This window comes from Tiliqua scincoides, chromosome 5 (genome assembly GCF_035046505.1).
Source record: "Tiliqua scincoides isolate rTilSci1 chromosome 5, rTilSci1.hap2, whole genome shotgun sequence".
NCBI classification, from domain to species: domain Eukaryota; kingdom Metazoa; phylum Chordata; class Lepidosauria; order Squamata; family Scincidae; genus Tiliqua; species Tiliqua scincoides.
This window is the reverse complement of record NC_089825.1, coordinates 40,624,330-40,644,648: the sequence shown is the minus strand read 5'-3', so window position 1 is coordinate 40,644,648 and position 20,319 is coordinate 40,624,330. Positions and strand designations below refer to the sequence as shown.

Below are 20,319 nucleotides of genomic sequence, written 5' to 3'. Positions count from 1 at the left end.
AAAGGCAAGTAAACCAGCATGGGGGTTGGGCAGTGGGAGGAACAGGACAGGAATGGGGGGGGGCTGGGAGGGACAGGGTAGATACTGGCGTGAATAAAGATTCTATCCCTGTTCCTCCCCCCTTGCTATCCTTGGACTTGCACCAGCATAATGGCTGGCACAGATCTGAGGAGACCCATTTGGATAGCAGAGTCTTGCCCTGAGGTAAGTGAGAAGGCCTTTGGGACTGCCTCTCATAAGGATGCAGCAGCTGCATTGGTGGGTGGGGGGTTAGGGTCCTATCCTATCCAACTTTCCAGCACCAGTGCAACCACAACGCAGCCCCGAGGTAAGGGAACAAGTGTTCCCATATCTTGAGGAGGTCTCTGTGACTGCTATCCCCACCACCGGATGTAGTGGCATGGCTACACTGGCACTGGAAAATTGGATAGGATTGGGCCCTTGGTTAGGACTGGACTGTTAATGTAACATGAGCTACAAAACTGTTTCTCAGGTAGCCCTTAAAAAAATGATGGTCGCCCTGGACAGTGACATATACCCCTTGACCAGGGCCTCTGAGAGGAATTTTATCAGGGGGTACAAATTTTCTTTTAGGCCCCTTTGCAAAGGGGGAGAGGTGAAACAGAGTGGGGGAGGGTGGTGATCAGAATGGGGCAGGGAGGGGTGAAACAGGGTGTGGGGGAAGGCAGAGACAGCTGGAAAAGTCTTTGGAGCCCAGGTCTACTAACCCATGTAGCATCAGTAAGTTTCCCAGCATTCCCAGTCATGGTAGTGTCCCCAGCATGCAGGCAACAAGTCTTAGTAGACAGGAAAATTTAAGATCTCAGGAGATTTCTGGGCCACCTCCTATGGCCCCTGGGCCCCCCTTTTGACCCTGGGCCCGGGTACAAATTACCCCTCTTCCGAGGCCCTGCACTTGGCCAATTTCTCAGTGTATGTCCTACTATGCCTGATTCTTCTTCTTGACTAAGGTTCCTTGAAAAAAATGTTCAAAGGTGACAGCTGAGAACTTCTGCTGATGACATCACTGCTCTCCACTCCTCCTCGACTATACCCCAACCATTTCTTAAACAGATCAATTGTCGACTGCTTCCTTTCTTTCTTTTTTCTTACAGGGTCTGATAGTTTACTTACATGGGCTGCATTCAGGGGTGTTGCAACCTTGGACAATGTCCAAAGCCACCAACGCTGCCACCATTTCTGTAGTGGCATGCTGTAAGAAAAAAAAGAAGCTCCTTGCTTGGTTTCCTCAAATCCAGAAGTATTTAAAGAGAACATGTAAACAGCATGGGGCCTGCACTTTTGGGTTTGAGAAAATCATGCAAGGAGCACAGTAAGAAGGGCAATGATCTGTGTCTTGCTCAAGCAAGCAAGAAGCAGGTAAACATGGCTTACATTAGCAGCAGAGAGGAGGAAGGCAGTGACAGACACAGGGCAGCTGAGCAGTGATTTGAACCTGGATCTTCCAGGTCTGAGTCCACTGCGCCATCCTGGCTCTTGTTCCTTTTGTGTGTGTGTGTGTATGTGTGTGTGTGTGATAGGAAGTGCTCTGCTCTGGGTGTGCACATACAGATAAATTCCTGAAGAATTGAGCACCAGGGTTTCCCCAGCTCATACCAGATGGGAAAATGCTTGTAGGTTCAGTGTTCCGTGTTCATGTATTCATGTACCTCCACACCTGTAGTGCAGCCATTGGGTATTTATTTATGCCATTTGAAATGTGTTCTGTAAGAAATTGCACTGTTGTTTTAATGATGGGCAACCAAAGCCTATCCTCCGATACTGCAATATTAGCAGAAAAGTTGCACCACACTGAATATAGAGATATTCTATCACCTACTGCTCAAAATCTCTCTTATGATTTTGTTCCCAACGTTCCTATGCCTTCTGGCTGCTTTGCACTGACCTTAAGTATTTGGGAGCATGTTTGCTTACATTGATCTTTCCTGCAGTGCTGATATCAGTATTGCCCTTCACAATTTTCTGGAGTTGTGGTAACAGAGTTACCATCTCTGTTGCTATGATTGATTCATACATTGTCGACTGGCTATTTCTCTGCTAATTTCTACCGTCTTATTTGAATATTGCCCAGTGTGTATTTTTCTGCTGCATGGGCACCCAGCTCAGGACTTCCACATTAAAAACCCCTAGGAGTGATGGCAAGGTTTCATTTGGTGTAGTGGATTGGGAGGTGGACTCAAACCTGGAAGATCCAGGTTCAAAACCCCCCTCAGCCATGAAGCATCCTGGGTTACCTTGGGCCAGTCACTTTCTCTCACCTACCTCACAGGGTTGCTGTGAGCAAAAAAGGAGGGAAGCTGCCATGTACACCACCCTGAGCTGTTTGGAGAAAGGGCAGTATAAAAATGATAAATAAATAAAATAAATATTCTTGGTTCTGTGGGGCTCTTATTAATGTCCCTGAAGTTTGAGTCCCTTTAGTGAGGATTGGTATTAGAGTTCAACCAGATTGAGCAATGTCCACATGACTTCTGAACTCCCCCCCCCCCACTGGCAATGGTAGCACCCAACTCACTTTCAGCAAGCAGGAGGGAATGTGTCATAGTGGGTCCAGTGCAGGATTCTGTCCCAGGTCCCCCAGCAACCTGCAATAAACTACCCTTATTTCAGAATTTGGCCAACTTTTGCAACTCTAGCCAAAGTAGAGTTTATCTAGCTGTAGCTAGCAAAAGTGCAGTATTTTAAAAATTATTCTACTTATATATTAGACCCAAAAAATGAGTGCCTAGAATCTTAGCTTGTGATCTTCTATCTTATTTGACCAGTTATCATTGATGGAGCTTTCTCATTCACTAATAAAGTATTGCGGAGTAGATATATATGCTTGTGATTACTATAGCTTTTGAATTAAAAAAGCACAATTGATATAATGTAGGAAGATTAAATGTCCCCTGGATGAAACATTTTTGCTCTTAACACTTATTGGGGAGTGATAATGCCCTTGGCCAGCAAGCCTTAGACTCATCCTTAATATTTGCAATGCAGCAGTACTAAAAGTAGCAATTCTGCCTTTCTCTCCTTCCCAAGGGCAGCTGACCTTCTCCTCGCCAAAGAGGTGAACCTCTTGCCAGCACATATGACTACAGACTATTACATTAATCTGTTTAGCCGCAGTACCAGCTGCTTGCATGTTTTTAATTATCTTATTAGATGATATAACAGTGACCTATGAAATAAAAGTGAAGGTGAGCATTTTTTAAGTTTTGGTTTTCAAGCAATTTTTGTAAATATATACTAATGACCAGAGCGGCATCTCCTTTTTTTAGGGAAGGTGGAGCAAGTTAGGCCTTCATTTCACTTCATGAAATTGAATTTCAAAGGTGAAATAATTTTCTTTCAGGATTTCCTGATTATCATCAATCAGGCATAGCATTTTTAAGTATTAAAGTTGAACTCTTAACTGAATTGAAATTTGTTAGAATTAGTTTGGATAAGACAATATTATGATGAAAACCAACACTTCTGTGTTATGTAACTCTGTTTCCAAATTGGACTGTTCGAGAGGTTCAAATCTAAAGCCTTTTTTTTTTTTTTTTTTTTTTTGCAAATATTAGCTTCTGCCTTGAGGATGCATTGAGGTTTAAGCAGGCAGCTGATAAACAGTGCAATCTTATATATATTTACTCAGAAATAAGTTCAATATGTTCAGCTGGACTTATTTCCAGGTGTGTATAGGATTGCAGCCTAGGTCACACAACAGGCAGACTTTGATATCAACAGTATCAACAGACTTTGATACTGTACTGCAGTCTTCATACCTAGTATGAACAATTTCCAATATGAACAATTTCAACACCTTGGTACCTGCCTTAGTTTCAATACCTAGCTGAAAAAGCAATCACCACCTTGTTTCCAAGCAATGATCTTTCACACTTTGTTTCCTCAATATGTATTATTCGAAACCTCACCGTCTACCCCACTTTACATCTGTCTGCTCTGTTTGGGAAAGAAGCACACTGTGGACACCTGAGGACACTGCAAAAACTTTTCATGCAGACAAGGAAGAACCAGGGAGCTTCCTCAAAAGTTAGCACTCTGTGAGTCAGCCCTCACCCCCTCTGCAGTGATGTTAGTGCCTCCTGCAGATCCTCCTTCAAATTTACCTCCTTCTGTACCACCACTAGTAGCAGCTTCTTTCAAGCAGTCAGACAACATAGAGTCTGCAGTACCCACAAGGGGCACACAGCAACTGTCATAAGTTCCACTCTTGTGGGCAGCTTGCACTGAAATCCTCCTAAAAAGAAGATGAAGCACTATCATTCAAGACCAAAATAAACAGAGCAAGCTTCTGGGACTCTCACATTGATCTTATCCATTTCAGTGACTCAGATGCCAACACTGATACAGGTTCCAGCCTCAAGTGTCATTCATATGGATGAATCATTTCCAGGCTGAGCAGAAGAAAAGTAATTATCAGTAGTTTGAGGAACTGGAAAGGGAACCTGCAATTCTCAAAGGGAGTGGACCAAAATTTATTGCACAACTAAGAAAGGAACTTGAAGCTATGTCACCAGGGAGCTGGTGAAGGAGACCCGTAAAGCTAAAATTGCATATATGGTGGTCGATTTTATCCATTGTTACCTGTGAATTTCTTCTTCCACGGGTCCCTGAACCTGCAGTGTGGGCCAACCTGGAGGTTCCAGAGGCTCATCTGAAGCCAGCAGAGAATGAAACCAGCAGTTGTTTAAAGGCATTCTGAAGCATGCAGAGGTCACGAACGGATGCACTCAGCCTCTGCCTGCAGGCTTCAGAAGAACCTCCAGACCCAACAAGAGCTCAGCTGCAGTCGACTTCAGAGGGAAGGGGGGCCAAAAACCATGGGTTTCCTTATTCCACAGTTTTCCTTATCCAAGGGGGTTCCTCTGTGGAAACCCCCTCCTTGAAAATCCTCCTTGTTGAAAATCCTTTACACATGAAAAATATGTACAGTCCAACTTCAGCATCAGCGGGGTTCCGTTCCCAGAACCCCTGTGGACGCCAAAATCCGTGGATAACAGGATCTAGATATATTGGGAAGAATATACTTCCTGTCCCTTTTGGGCGATCAAGTCAGTCCTACACAACAGGTTCAGACCCTGCGGTTAGTCAAATCCACTGCTTCCAAATCAGCAGGTAAAGAGGACTGACCTGTACTCTGTAAAAATTACACTACACAGGTGGGAAGTGAGACCAACTGACAGAATAGCAGATTTATTCTCCAATCTCAGGCTCACAGGCACATATTTAGTTAAGTTGAATGGCAGGCAGAATCGCCTGTACTATTTAAATCTTTTATTTTTCCTTGTTTGCCAAGCACATGGTTGAATTCGTGCAAGTACATGTGCCTAAAATGTAGACCAGTTGCAATAAATGGTGAAATGGTACTGAAAATGTCTCTTTTACATTTCTAAAAAGGTAATCTAAATACAATAAAGAAAAACTATATTTCCAACCTCTTGTACTTTACAAAGCGTAGCTTCAACAAGTTGTGGCTATAATTGCATGTTTTCTTAGTTGCTAGCTTAGAAGTTCTATGGTTGCTTCTTGTAAGTTTGCAAGACTGTGAAGTCTAGGTAGTAATATGTCAAGGTCGGTCCCTATACCTGTTTTACACTGAATAAGTTTGTTTCCCACTGAACAGATTTAGTGGTAAAAAACAAAAAGGATTGAATTTTAGCTTATGGCTAAAGGAATTCCTTTTTTCTGTCTCTTCTTATTTATTAAATTATTGCACTTTTTCATTAAATGGACAGGTTTCATCTGCAATTTCAAATTATCTCCAGGTGCACCAGTGAATGATTCAGTTTTATGAGACACCTGTTTAGTGTGTTGGAGAAAAATTGGATGCAAATGTCAGTACAGAAAACAGATCTCACAACTGCATAGGCTTTGGGATAGGTTCTTGGTCAACCACATCGTTTCATTTATTTTAATGTGTTAAATTTTTATCCAGTCCTGCCAAGAAGCACAGGGCAGTTTTCCCTCCTGCTTCATCGTCCTTCCTTTATCTTCTCAACTATGCTGTGTAGTAGGTTATACCAAAAGTAGGTGACTGATCTAACACCATTCAGTGAAGTCCATGGCTGATATAATTTATAGCTGGAAAACTACACTTGTGAGGAAAGCAGACCTGAAAATGTATGTGTGTGATATTTATTGCTCTTCCTCATTCTGCCTGAAAGGGCAATTGGCCTTTTAAAATGGAAGAAACAGAAGCCAGAGAGCGCAGGCCACATAGTAGTACAGGCATACTCCAGTATTTGCAGGGGGTGCCCTTCTGGAACCCCCTGTGGGTCCCTGAAACTGCAGAAACTTGGGACACCCCGGCCCCATGGAGGCTGCACACGTCCGCCCACGGCCCTGAAGGCCTGAGAATGGCTGTTTAGGCCAAAAAAAATGACTTGCAATTTTTTTGTAAAACCAGAAGTGATGTTTTTATGCCTTTCAAAGGTATTATGAGGGCTGGGGAAGCCACTGAGGGCTTGCCCAGCCCTCATAATGCCTTTGAAAGGCATAAAAACATCACTTCCATTTTTTCATAAAACCAGAAGCCACATTTTTTCAGCCTAAACAGCCATGCTGAGGCTGCAGGCGGATGTACTTGGCCTCTGCAGTGCGCAGAAGAACTTCTGGACAGTGTGCGGGAGAGTCCGCATCCACAGATAAGCAAAATGGCAAATACTATCCCACCCATATAGCCTAATACATTCCCTTTGTCTACACACTGCTGCCATCTCAGTACACATAGGAAGCAATTATTCCAGGTTTGGTTTTGATAATCTGGGATACCCAGTCGCCACAGGTTAGAATTTGCCTCCATGCCAAGTGACTACACAAAGAGTAGTCACTGGCCTTGATTACTTAGTGTTCTGATTCTAGGGCTAGCAATGATGGCAAGGAATTGCTTCCTTTTCCCTGCAAACAGTATGTTTGCAGAGACCTGCTGTTTGCTTTGGACTTGACAGCCTCTGGGAGTGGTATTGGCAACAAAGGAAGGAGCAGGGGCCCACAACATGCTTGCAGAGCTGTCCTCAAACCTTTATTCCCACAGCTAGTTTGAATAGAAACATCATTTTTTGAGGCAGCATCATGGAAGTAAGAAACAAACAAAGTAATAGCATATCATAGTAATAACCTAACATTTTTGGAGTCATTTTTGTTTTGTTTTTGAACTTTGAACATTGTCATTTTTGAACTTTGTTTTAAGTTCAAAAATCTTCCATTTATTGTGGTTCATCCCTATGCTTCTTTAATTTCTTATGCATTTTTTTTATTACTGTCTTTGTCACGGGTTTGAAAGTTTTAACAAGTACTCTCTTGCACACACATTCTAGCAGTTGCTCATTACCAAAGCATACACACATTGAAGCATTTATTAAAAGTTCTTTAGCACAGCAGGTTGCAGTAGTGCCGTAAATTTACAGTATCAAGCCTTCCTTTAAACTCAAACTCAAATCGTCTTTGCACCAGTGTGACGGAAATTGGCAGATAAATTGCACTGCACTTCTGCTGTGGTTGGGTTGCACATTTTCAGATCTTAATCATCCTGGCACTTGCTCCTTGGAGAGAAAAACTAGTCAGTCAGGTTCGTAGTGACCTAAAAGCAAGAACATCTGCTGCAGTACCATGATTGCTCTGCTGGCCAGGTTTGTCAGTTTGGAAGTCTGCAGATGATCAGTTACTTTCTCAGCTCAGTTGACATTACATTCTTTTACCTGGAAGAATCTTGTAGCACTCAACAGTGCCAGATACTTTCACACTTTCTGACTACATCAGCTCAGTGGTTAATATATTTGTAATTTAAATAAATGTTATCCAGCAATGTTCAAACACAGTTGATATTTTATAAACCTTATAAACCTTCCCATCCTGGTCTCTCATTCCCCCCTTTCCATTCTGTCATCTTTATATAATTCACACATTAGTTAACCTGATGGAGTTATGACCCATAAGAGTTAATTAAGAAAGGCCTTGTTTCTGAAACATATGCAATTTTGAAGTTCACACGATTTTAAGAGCACCACTGAGAAATGTTATAAATGTATTTATTGATCTATTTAAGGATTTCTGTTGTGCCTTCTAGTAGGCCTCCAGGTGGCCTACAACAATTGAAATATGCATCATTAATATAATTAGAAAATTCATAAAATCAAACCAATGAGGACCAACTGATCTTCCTGGAGGAAGGAATTCCAGAGCCTGGGTATTGCAACCTAAAAAGTCTTGTCATATATCCCCCCACCCACCAAACCTTAGGAAGAGTTGGAGCAGGGCCTCAGATGTTGAACATCATGGGTGGACAGAGTCATAAATTGGGTTTGGTTGCCATGATACAGATTGTACTTGCCTGAAATGGCAAAGATGTAAGTACAGACAAAAACCAGTCAGTGTCACGTGTTTGCCCATACTTTGCCAGTACAGTACAAGATTGTGCTGAGATCATTTGGTATATACCAGGAAGCTCAAGCTCCATGGAAAGCTGAACTAGGCAACTGGAACTGCTCTCCATGATGCTATCAGTGCAGTGGAATTGTCTTTGCATAGTGTCATGATTTGAACTAGCAAAGGGGACCACTCAGAGTACAAAGGCAAAGATGTAGTAAGCAGACTGTGTTCAGAGTCTGGGGAGTTGGTCCAGTGATGGAATGACAAAGAGCAGCTCACACCGTCCCAGCTGCAGGGTTTTTTATACCTTAAACCAGTGGTTCTCAAACTCTCTGGGAGAGTTTGAGAGCCACTAAGTCTTTACAGGGGAGGGAGGGAGGCAGGGGGAAGGCAGCGATCCAGTCCCCAGGTTCACGCCGCTCAGGAGGGCTGCAAGGACTGGTATGCACTCACCAGTCCCTGCAGCAGCCTTCCTGGGGTGTGGGGAGCCCCGCGCAAGTGCCAGCAAGGCTCCCCAGCCACTTTGAAGTGAGTGATCGCACTCCACCTCTGGTTTTTTGGAAGTGGAGCACAATTGCTCCACTTTCACTTTCCCTGACCTGGGGAGCCCTGCAGGCACCCCTGCTGCTGCTGCAAAGACTGGTGAGTACATCCCAGTCCCTGCAGCCCCCCTGAGCGGCACGATCCTGGAGATTGTGTCACTGCCTTCCCCCCTGCCCCCACCCCTTAAGGGGGCAGAGGCCAGTGCCCTCGCCCCAGTCTGAATACCACTGCCTTAAACTAAGCTCTTGGCCAACTAGAGATTCAGTCATGTCAAAGCATCTGGAAATGGAGACTCAATACCTGAGGCTACAATCGGTCACTCACTCTGACTCCTCCCAACTGGAGAATCAGCTGCATTCAATTCCCAGTTAGAGAGACCTAGAAGATTCAGCCCATTATCAGGCTTCTCACCAGGAGAAGTGAGTGAGATTCAAGATAAGGAGCTTCTGTTCCCACAGCTGCTGCAAAATGTTTGCAAATGGAGTCAGAAGTCTGTGATTTTAACCTCTTTTTCACATGAGGTTCTGAGAAACTGAACTTCCTATATCCAAGGTTGTTGAAAGAGATGGGGAATAGGTGTTGGGGGTTGGTAAATACAAGAGCAGGGACTTGAGGCTTTGGGGAAGCAATATACAAATTCTTCTTCTGTTCAGGTTTGGTTTGAGCCAGTGAATACTTTCAGATTCTGAATGTTCATCTTTTCTGCAAGATATGCCTTCTGAACTGCCAAATATGTGATTATCTCTAATTATGTGAAAAAATATCAAAAATTACAAATGGTTATGTAATATGTCAAGTATATGTTATATAATTTTGAAATATTTAAAATTGCTAGTTCTTTTAATTAGGGATGTGCCAGAGTCACTGCGCCAAGTCATGAGTCTCTGACCCCCTTACTTGAGTCAACTCACGAGTCAAAATGGGCAACCGTCGCGACTCATCCTAAGCTGCCATAGAATCATTTTTTTCCTCGAGTCTGAGTCATTACAAGAAATGAGTCACAGTGCAAGTCAGGGGCTGCAAAAAAAAAAAAATAGTAAGCAAGCAAACACACATAAAACAGAGTCACAAGCACACACAAAAGCGAGTCAGGGCTCAAGTCAATTCAAGTCATGGCTCTTTTCTGCATCACTGGCCCCAAGTTGTGAGCCAGGTTATTGTCAGTGATGTCCGTGACTTGAGTGGCGAAAAAAGACTCAAGTTTAGTCTTTATGAGTTGAGTTCCCTTCCCTATTTTTAATTCAGTAGATCGTTATATTTCTTGCTAGTTGATTATTTTTACCAACGTTCATCAAAAAAATCACCCCCAATCTACCAAACTGTTGATGACTGTAGTCATTAGTTGAATATTGTAAAAAAAAACTCTATAAAGAATTAAAATGAAGGAATTTTTTAAAATATTTTTTCTTTATACAGAAAGCAGAAAGACTGTGTACAGTTCTTAATTGCCTTTTCGAGACTGAGTTCCCTCATTACCTGTGATTTAAGCTAAAAATGAAGTAATTATAGATAACAGTGTTTATCTGGTTGATCTTGGCACCTGCAGTCCTAATGTGGAAGCTCTTCCTGTTTCTGAGGCCAGGCTTTAACGTCTGTGGCTGGCATTGCTAATCTACACCTCTTATATTTCTGCTCTGTTTCCTGTATGCGTTTCAAACACCATGCTGTGCAAAAGCCGTTTTTCTAGATAGTGGTCTTAGTGAGACGCAGATTTTTATTGGGTGTGTTTTGTTCCTTCCCATGCTGCAAATAGCTAGCATTGATTGCCAGGTTTTCAGCTTCCTTCATCTCTTTCCATTCCATTCTGTATTGCAGAAGAATAGTTTCAAAAGCATGTTGATATACTCTTTTCGGGTTTTGTTGTTGTTTTTGCAATATATTTTGTTGTTGTTTGCAATATAATTGTGTCTATATTCTAGTATTATGTTTGCCTGATTAGTTTTGGGAAGTGGTTGTAGCTCATGGGTAAACCATGTACAGAGGGTCCAAGTGTTCAATCCATGGCATCTGCAGATAGGATCTGAAAAGACTCCTGGCTGAAACCCTGCTGAGCCTTTGTAAGCCAGGGTAAACCAGTGCTTCCCAAACTCCCGCAAGGGACCTGAGGGAGTGCTGGCCTCTGGAGGGGGGTGCAGTGAGCCCCACAGATGCCTCAGCAGGGCTCTCCAAGCCTCTGTAACAGTAAAAAAAAAATGAGATCAAAAACAACTTCCTGTTTTTGATCAAAAACTGGAAGTGGTTTCCAATCACAGTTTTTTTTGTTGTGACAGAGACTTGGGGAGCCCTGCAACTCTCCCCCTCCCCCAGAGGCTGGCACTCCTTCAGGTAAGTGAAATCCCCCCCTCTTGGCAGCAGCCTGATTCTGGAGATTACACTGTTGCCTTCCCCCCTTCCTGCCAAAGAAACAGGGACAAGTGCTTCCCTGTGTGGTTGGTCGTGACCCACCAGTTTGGGAACCACTGATGTAGATAGTACTTAGATGGACCAGTGGTCTGTCTTAGCATAAGGCAGCTTTCTATTTTCTGTAGAAAATGACAAAGCAGTACTTGGAGGGAAGGACAAATGTTCCTTAGAGCAGAGAAGACATTTGAAGTTGAGAAGCATTATCTTCCAAAGGAGGAAATTGATTTCAAATATAAGACGTTAACAGGACAAGATGCCAAAGCATGGAAAAGGCATTTCCAGGCTGTACAGCAACCTCCTCTATCCACTCATGCCTGACTTAGAAGAGCACTTTGTTCTAAGCACAATCCAAGATGCCCTGGGTGCTTGCCTATGACTCTGCCATAAACTACAGGTCGTGTCTCACTATCCGCTGGGGTTCTGTTCCAGAACCTGTAGTGCTGAGGTATTCAATCTGTGCGTCCTGCCTCCCTAGTGAGGCGGGGCTAGCCTCCAGGAGAGAGGCGAGGCTGCTCTGCTCTGCTGCACATTCTGCCTCCTGACCTGCTGCTTTTCTGCAGCTGTGAACGAGGTGGGTGGGGCAGCGTGAGGCTGGGAGGGCATGTGAAACATGGTGCGGGGAGGTGGAAGAGAAGGCTGGCTGGGCAGGCAGAGGTGCCGCATCTCATCATGGAGCTCTCTCCATGTGCAACCTCGCCCCAAGGACTACATTTCCCAGTGTGCCCCTTGCCCTGGGAATCCTGGGATTGGTCAAGGCTGCTTGGGAAAGAAGGAGCCAGCCTGCTCCTAGTGGGGGTTGTGTCCAAATGCCCCAGCCTGCATCCCTCCGTCTTGCCTGGGGGGAACAGGGGTGGCATCTGCATGTTGGGTGCGTGTGAGTGAGCAGTCCCCATCTAATTTGGGGAGAGTTGTAATCTTGCTGGGTGTGGCTGCAATCCTTTCCACACTTTCCTGGGGAAAGTGACTCAAATGGGGCTTACTTCTGAGTAGACCTACATAGGCTTGGGGTCTGTGTCAGCTTAACCCAGGATCCTCACCTTTCTCTTTTTCCTCCTCCTTCAAAAAAGAAAAAAGCCACTCTTGATGACTTTGTCTCCAAAAATTGATTAAAAATTAAAATCCCCATTCCTTTTTAGCCATTCCCCTTTTTCCTCCTGCTTCCTTTTGGGGGGGGAGGGTATTCTGTTGGCTGCTATTGTAAGACAAAAGGCACAATCCTAGCTAGGTCTACTCAAAGTAAGTCCTATTGTGTTCAATGTGACTTACTCCCAGGAAAGTAGGGTTAGGATTCCAGCCAAACAGTCTCTAGGTCTCAGTTTGCAGTTAGCAGATACACACAAAACAAAGTCTTCCCCTCCCCCAGCAAATTCATCACTTCTCTTCCCCTTCCATTTCCAAAACCCTCCAGGTGTGCTGCTAACAAACTCAGGGCACAAGCCTAACCAGGTCTACTCAGAAGTAAGTCCTATTTTGTTCAGTGGGGTTTACTCTCAGGTAAGTGTGGTTAGGATTGCAGCCTCAGAGTGCTGGCAGCCTTGTTTCTAGTGTATAATTATAACACCTTCATCCCCATTTTGGGAGGTGAAGTGTTGTAATGGGGAGCCATGGCCAATGGCTACAAGGATCAGGGGAGGCGCGAGCGGAAAAGTTCGAGAACCACTGCTCTAGTGGATAAAAAAGATCAGTGGATAAAAAAACAGTGGAAAAAAAGATTTAAAGACCCACTTCTAGGTTTCTTGCCCCTCCATTGCTCCTAATAAGGTCATGTCTCGACATTCACAGGGGTTTGGTTCTGGGACTCCCTGCTGATATTATAAAATGTGTTAAATAAAAGCAATTTTTTAAAAATTAAAAAGTGCATCCCTTTACAATTGTGGTTTAAAAACTGTTGTGGTTTAACCAATTGTGGTTTAAAAGGTTTCTTATGTTGTAGAGAGGCAGTCAGCAATTAGAAATGCAAAGGACTCCTTGCTTTTGCCTGGCTCAGTTGAAGAATGGAATGATCACTTGCATGACTGTCTCTCTACAACAGTAAGAAAAGCATTTTTTTTTAAACTGTGATTTTAAAGGATGCATTTTCCCCTTCTCCAGGGATCAGCACATTCCTTCTCATTTGCAGTGGCCATTTGTGTTGAGTTAAATCTGTGTATAAAAAATCCATGTATAACAAGGTTGGACCTGTACTTACTCTTACTTGCTTCCTACCAAGTGTTCCTAGCTTAGCCCATGATACCCCTAGACTATGCCTTCCTACAACAATTGGTATTTGTGACCATAAGACCATTTCAGGAGTCTCATCCTACTTCTACTTAATATGGCTTCAGAGGTGGCTTCTGAAGCTGATGAGAAGCTGTGGCAAAGACCAGGAATGAGCTGGGACAATCAAACTGCTTCCCTCTTTGGTTCTCTAACAAATGCAGCCAGGGTGGGCCTTAGGAGCTGCAGGGCTCAGTTGGAAACAGTTTTTGCAGGGGCTCAAGTTCACAGCCAGCAGGCTGCAGAGCCTACTTGGCAACATTGTTGTGGGGCCCCAGGTTCACAGCCAAGATCTGTAGAATCTTAGAGATATAAATAAAATTTGTGAATAGGCTTTATATCTCTATGATAGAATGGAAAGCAATCAAAATATGCACTTAAAAAGTGCATGTGAGTTAATAAACCAAATAGATCTGAGCACATCCACATACATTACCCTAGTGCAGGGCCCAATTGGGAGCAATTTGTCCATTTGGCTTAAAGCCAGCCCTCCAATAGCTGGGCAGAGTTTCCACCAATCATAAAAGATGCCGCTACAGAACTCCAACCTCCACCTGCCTGTGAAATTTCATGGGCATGTGAATAGTTAGAAATAATCTTCAAGTATTTGTTTTATTTTTCTTTATCAAAATGGAATAGTTCAGAATTACTTGGAGCCCAGTACTAACCATTCCTCCTACCTATGTAACAGCACCAAAAAGACTATAACTGCATCCTGTGCAGGGAGGGCAGTTGCAGAAATTTCCCTGTGTGTAAGGGAAAGTTTGTGGGTAAGCCTCCATGATCTACTCAGACCTGCACCAGTGAAATCGCTGGTACAAGTCTGTACTGACCCAATATGGTGGATTATATCTGGCAAGGGAGTTAGTATTTTGCGGCCGATGCTGCCAGAACCCCCCCTTCCCAGACCCAATCTACCCGCCAATCACCTCCCCATTCCACCTTTGTCATGCCCTTGTCACCACCTTGTTCTGCCCTCCCCAGCCCATTCTGCCTCTCCTGCCAACATACCTGCCTCAGCGGGTCCAGGGTGATCTGCTGGCATGCACGGGAAGGCTCTGTCCTTCCCACTGGTCCTCCAGCAGCATGTGCCTCTGCATGCTGTCCAAAGGCTGTTTATGATTGCCATAAGGCAGTCACCACTGGCGGCTGATTAGGCTGCCCATCTACAAATTTGATATCATCAGATTTATTGAGGGTGGATGACGGTGAGTTCTAATATAATGAGAGAGGATGAAAAAGTTTTCTGCATCTTTCCAAGTTGCATCGTAATTCTAAAACTCTAAAAAGGTACTGAATAAAGGAACACGATAACCTAAAATATCCAAAACACTTCATGCCGTACTTGTAAGGAAAGTGCTCCTAGTGTTGGTTGTCCGTTTCTGTAACTTGTCCAGTTTATTATCATCAACACCAGTTCTACAGGTGAAAAGGTATGTGTTTGTGTTTTGCTGAAATTATCTGTGACTTTTTAGTGACCCAGTCTTTGGGATATTTCACTCTGAATCCTCAGGTGGGTGGTATTGTTTTAGAGCTTCAGCTCAGTGGCAAATAGAGTAGCTACAGTTTAATTCCTGTATTCAAATGCACTAAATGGTTTGGGACAATTAATTTCCAATTGTTTCCCAGTAGAGCAGATTTACTTGTACATTAATGAAGCACAGGTGTTAGGTCCCTGGTGTCTCTGTGCCTAGGAGACATATTTAGGTTGTTTATCTTATCTCCGTAGGTACTGTAAGCTACTCAAGCTTGCCTTAATAGTTTATACAGTGAGGTTTTTTATTTTTTTATTTAAAAAAGAATTGCTAGCACCTGTTAAAATTTTAAAACTGATCATGTAGAAAGAATTGGAAGAGATTGCAATAGTAAATAGCATTAAAAGTTAGCAGAAGTCATCTTCTATTAAGCTTAACTGCCCAGCTTGATGTTACGAAGAAAAGAAGCTTCATTTAGGCAAATGTGTCATGTGAAGTAACAGTCAACACCATACTTCCTTGTTCCATATTTTGAAATTAGGTATTCTTTTTTAAATAGGTACTGTTTATCTGTGGATGAAACCCAAATGTGCTTATATTAATATTCATTTTTCTTGTTTATTCACTGAACTGCAGTACCAACATTCTAGAGGAAATGGAATAGCCTCCACAGACATTATGAATTTCAGTAGCTGGCATAATTATAGTGATCTACATATTCATTAAATCCAGGGAAGAAATGTGTCCAAAAAGACAACCATGCATTTAGAAATAGCACCCTGCTAAATATATACATTTAAAACTTCCTCTCTTTTTGTTTACTCAAAATTACGTCGCGTTATATTGCTTCTCGTCAGCTGAGTCTTTAATAATAATTTTTTTTTTAAGTTCTTCTTTTCTTGTTTGTTCCCACGTAGTAAAGAATGGGAAGAATTATTTGTAAACAACAATTACTTGGCAACAATACGGCTGAAGGGGATTAATGGGCAGCTGAGAAGCAGCAGGTTCCGTAGCGTTTGCTGGAAGGTAAGAAGAAAATATTTATTTACAGCTTGTAATTGTAATATATCAACACATTACCTGATGCACTTGAAGATTACTGATGTAAAGAATCATTGAATTTTCCAAGAGATTGCACCCTGGTGTTCTTCTGCCTATTTTTATACTTCACAAGGCAATTACTAATTTGAGATACCTTATCGCTGAATTAGATCATACTGAAGGAATTCTACGGAATATCTCCCTTTTGGAAATATGTCTTGTGGAAATATTTGGCCAAATACATATTTTTACTCTGAATGCTGCAACTACCCTTTAAACCCATTCAAAACCCATCCATCCTCTGTTTTTAAATGGTTCTTTTTATCTGTATGGGGATAAAACTAGCATTTTTCTTGAGTGTTTTATGTATGCAAATATTCTTAATTAAAAAAAACAAACTACCTTCCAAGAAATTGTAGTTTAAGATTTCATCATGTTTTAAAAAAATAGTGACTTTGCTTTATTACATTAGGTGAGACGGTAGAAGTCTACATTTTTTGTAAGAAAACTTTATTCCTTGATAGGATTGGGTTAAATAAGCTAGGCAAGAGATGCAGAAAGGAGACCTAATTCAAGTGCCAAAAGGCAGCAGTCTAGTGAGCCAGTAGTTTAAGCAGGTGAGCTCTAAAATAAGTCTTTCAGGATTACTGCATGAATTGCAAAAAAGAAGAAGCTGAAACTGATACCTTGAAGCTTTGACTATACATTTAACATGGTCCAGCAACTTGCTTTCAATAGGTTTGTGTTAAATTACATACCTGGTGTGCCTGCCCACGCATGTCACTGTGCAGTCTCAATGAAAGATATTTGCTCCACTGGAAAAACACCCAAGGGGGTGCTTTTACTGGTTCATTATCTCTGGCAGATGCCATTCAAGTGACTCGTGTGGGCCTGCATACTATAGTCACTGAATATTTTTATTGATGTGACATACTAAGAAAAAGTCAATTGGTAAATTTGCTTCTGTTGAGAGAGTATCCCCAAACCACATGCACTGTGACAAGCGCATAATTGTCCCGTGCTTGTTTATCCCTCCCTAAATAGTAGCACTGGGGGAGGGGGGAAATCCAGATTAGGACCATGTCAGGGAAAAGGGTTAAGGCCTTTTCCCTCCATGCTGCTTTCCCAATCCAGATCCACTCTTGGGGCTGCTATTTTGGAATAAAAACAAGCACATAAGCATTAGTTGTGTGTTTGCCATAAAGTGTAATTTGGCCTTTAGTTAATGCCACTTGCTTGTCTTTCTAACCAACCAATGTTTCAATTGATTTGCAGCTGTTTCTGAATGTCCTCCCTATTGATAGAAATCAGTGGATCACTAAAACAACAAAATTAAGAACATTTTATAACAAGATCAAAGAAATAGTAAGTTGCTTTTAAAACAAATATTTCCTCCTCTTGACTCCATATTTTACCTAGTTATCTACAAAGACAGAGTCTCAAATCTTATTCCTATCCACAGCATATTACAAACCCTCGGAAAGCTGGACAGCAGGATGTGATGATCAACAACCCACTCTCGCAGGATGAAGGGGTAATCATGACTTCCTTTTATCTTGTGTTAAGTTGTAACAAACATTTTTAAATCTGTTCTTTAATCAAGTGGAGATTCAAAAAACTTTATCAGATATGTCAATAAGAGATCAAAAAAGAGATTAAATAGGGCTGCATATTGGCATGTCCTGCTTCTGAAAATGCTGCAACCCAGAATACAGTCATGCACTGCTTAACGACATGGATCAGGACCACGATCCCTGTCGTCAAGCAGGGCTTGACACGATCCGGTCTCTCCTCAGGGAAGGGGATGCTCCATTCCCCTCCACTCCCGGGGTCGTCTGAGCTTCCCGGAGGCAGCACATGTTGCTCGCTGCCTCTGCAGAGCTCAGACTGAGGGAAATCACATCTCTCATGCTTTCATGGAGGAAACTGGAAATCACACAAGAGACGCAATTTCCCTCAATTTGAGCCTTGCAGAGGCAGTGCGCAGTCATGTGCTACCTCTGGCAAGCTCAGACAACCCTCCGGAGGGGAGGGGAGCAGAGCTCCCCTGGCTTTCGGAGTGTTGGAGTGTGCGCCCCCGACGACCATGTGACCACTCGTGGTTGTCAGTTATGCGATCCTGGCGTAAGCTAGAATGTCGCAAAGTGGCGCACACCTGTATTGCAAAGTAGTGTTTTTTAGGAAGTGGGCTGTTGGGGTGTGAATATTTCAGCAAGCCCTCTCCCAGCACGCTGATCAAGTAGTGCATGAGAAAACATTTTCATTCATTATGCATTTTTGGACAGCAGCGTGGCAAATATAGAAGACCCAGGACAGGACCATGGAACCTTTTCATCCCTAGCAGTAAATTGCTGCAATCTCAGTGCAAATTTGTTTTAAATTCAACACTGTTTCAAATCAGAAGTGTGACTAGCAACTCTACAATCCTGTCTGCACTATGATATCACAATCAGGATAGGGGACTGGACACTTTGCCCCCAAAAGAGTTGTGTAGGAATGATAGATTTTTTTATTCGTTGAACAAGTTGACCATTCAAAAGATTTCACTTTATGATGCAAAAACAAATCTGTCTCAAACAAGTTGTCCCACCCCTGCTGAAGAAAGATTTGCAACCCAGTCCTACCTGCTCTGGCTGTCGTCACAGCACCTCCTCTGCTGGTGCTGGTACTGATTACCATAGTCAGCGCTAGTTGGAAAAGGTGCTCCAGCAGCACACTACTCAGCAGAGCCTTCCTACCAATGCCAGCAGATCACAAGCCACCCTGTGATCCAGGTAAGTTGGCAGGGAAGCGGGAAAGGGTGGCAAAAGGGTAAAACAGGGTGGGGGAGGGTGGAATGGTGTGGCAATGAGGGTAGGGCAGGGCATGGACAGATTGAGTCTGGGAAGGTGGTTTGCCAATAGCAGCGGCTGCCGAATCCTAATCCCCTTTCCGGTCCCAGATCCCACAGCTTGGAACCATGTGGACTTGCACCAGCTATTAAGCTAGCACAGGTTCAAGGAGTCCCCACTTCACACCACAGAGACTTACCCAGAGGAAACCTCTTCAACTGCTCCCCCCCACATGATGCAGCAGTAGCCATTTCAGCACTGCTGCATCAGCTGCAGGGGGTATACATTTGGGCTCCTAGGCTTCAACCCTACATACACTTTCCGAAGGGAGTGAGTCTTGTTGAATTCAGTGAACCACACTTCCAAGTAGACATGTCCGTGATTGTACTGCTGGGATTGAGTCCCCCAAAAATTTGCTAGGTAAAGGGAAAACCCTAATCTATCCTAATGATGGCTCTCAAAAGCATAGCCGGCCTGTACTCCTACTTAAGCATCTTCCAGAAACTATGTTGTGTGTTAGTCTTTAAGGGGGGAAATGACCTATCCTTTCAGATTCAGATTTGTTCATGAGAGTATGAAAAAACAGCAGCAAAAAACAAGGTAGGGCTCTCGGTGAATGCATGCTAATAGGATTATTATTATTACTTAATCAATTCTAACTAATTTAAGGCCCAAAGTGCTTTATAGTTATATCATTAATCCTGAGAACATTGCTGTGAGATGCATCATCCATTACCATTTTGCAGATGAGTCTGAGCAGAGTCACTCATCCCACTTTCATAGCTGCTATGGTATTTGAACCTGGATCTCAATAAGCCAAGTCCAAATTTCTGCATACTAGTCTACGTCGACTAGTGACTCCTTATATTCTTGTTTCAAACAGCAACAGTCATATATTATATGCTCCCCAACCATCTGAAATGGAGAGTGATTCGGGAAAGTGAATGGATTACAGAATTTGGATGAAACAGCACCTGTTGTCTTTTTCACCCTCCTGTGAAATTTATATATTTTAATTTAAATATTTTTCTCAACTTATGCCCCATCCCTTGCACACATGGGGCAACTGATAAAGTGTTTTTTTTTCCAATGCAATATTTGAAAAGGAAAATAAATCAACAATTCAAGTGTATAAACTTTAAATGTGGAAAAACCAGAGAACTTGAAGGGGGGGAGCACCATAAATCAAATAGCAGCATGCATTTAGTCAGTGGCCGTACACTTCCCATACCGTTAAGTCACCCAGTTCCCTCCTCCTCCTTTCCAATATAAATGAAAAGTTTGGTGTAAGCAATAGATGTACTTTTTCACTTTCTTTGAGTGGATTTTTTTCTACGCTATTCAAATTTACCTTGAGGTCCACTGTTCAAGTAGCCGACAGAAAC

At 42.9% G+C, this 20,319-nt stretch overlaps 1 protein-coding gene across 4 annotated transcripts in view; it reads left to right on the top strand.

Annotated features, from left to right (window-relative positions):
* Positions 1–20,319, top strand: part of TBC1D5 (TBC1 domain family member 5) — a 354,766-nt gene that overhangs the window by 196,929 nt on the left and 137,518 nt on the right. For all 4 annotated transcript variants that reach the window (XM_066628542.1, XM_066628543.1, XM_066628540.1 and 1 more), the window contains 3 exons: positions 15,980–16,088; positions 17,379–17,468; positions 17,566–17,637. In XM_066628542.1, the coding sequence (XP_066484639.1) occupies positions 15,980–16,088; positions 17,379–17,468; positions 17,566–17,637 (271 nt within the window). The remainder of the gene's footprint in view (positions 1–15,979; positions 16,089–17,378; positions 17,469–17,565; positions 17,638–20,319) is intronic.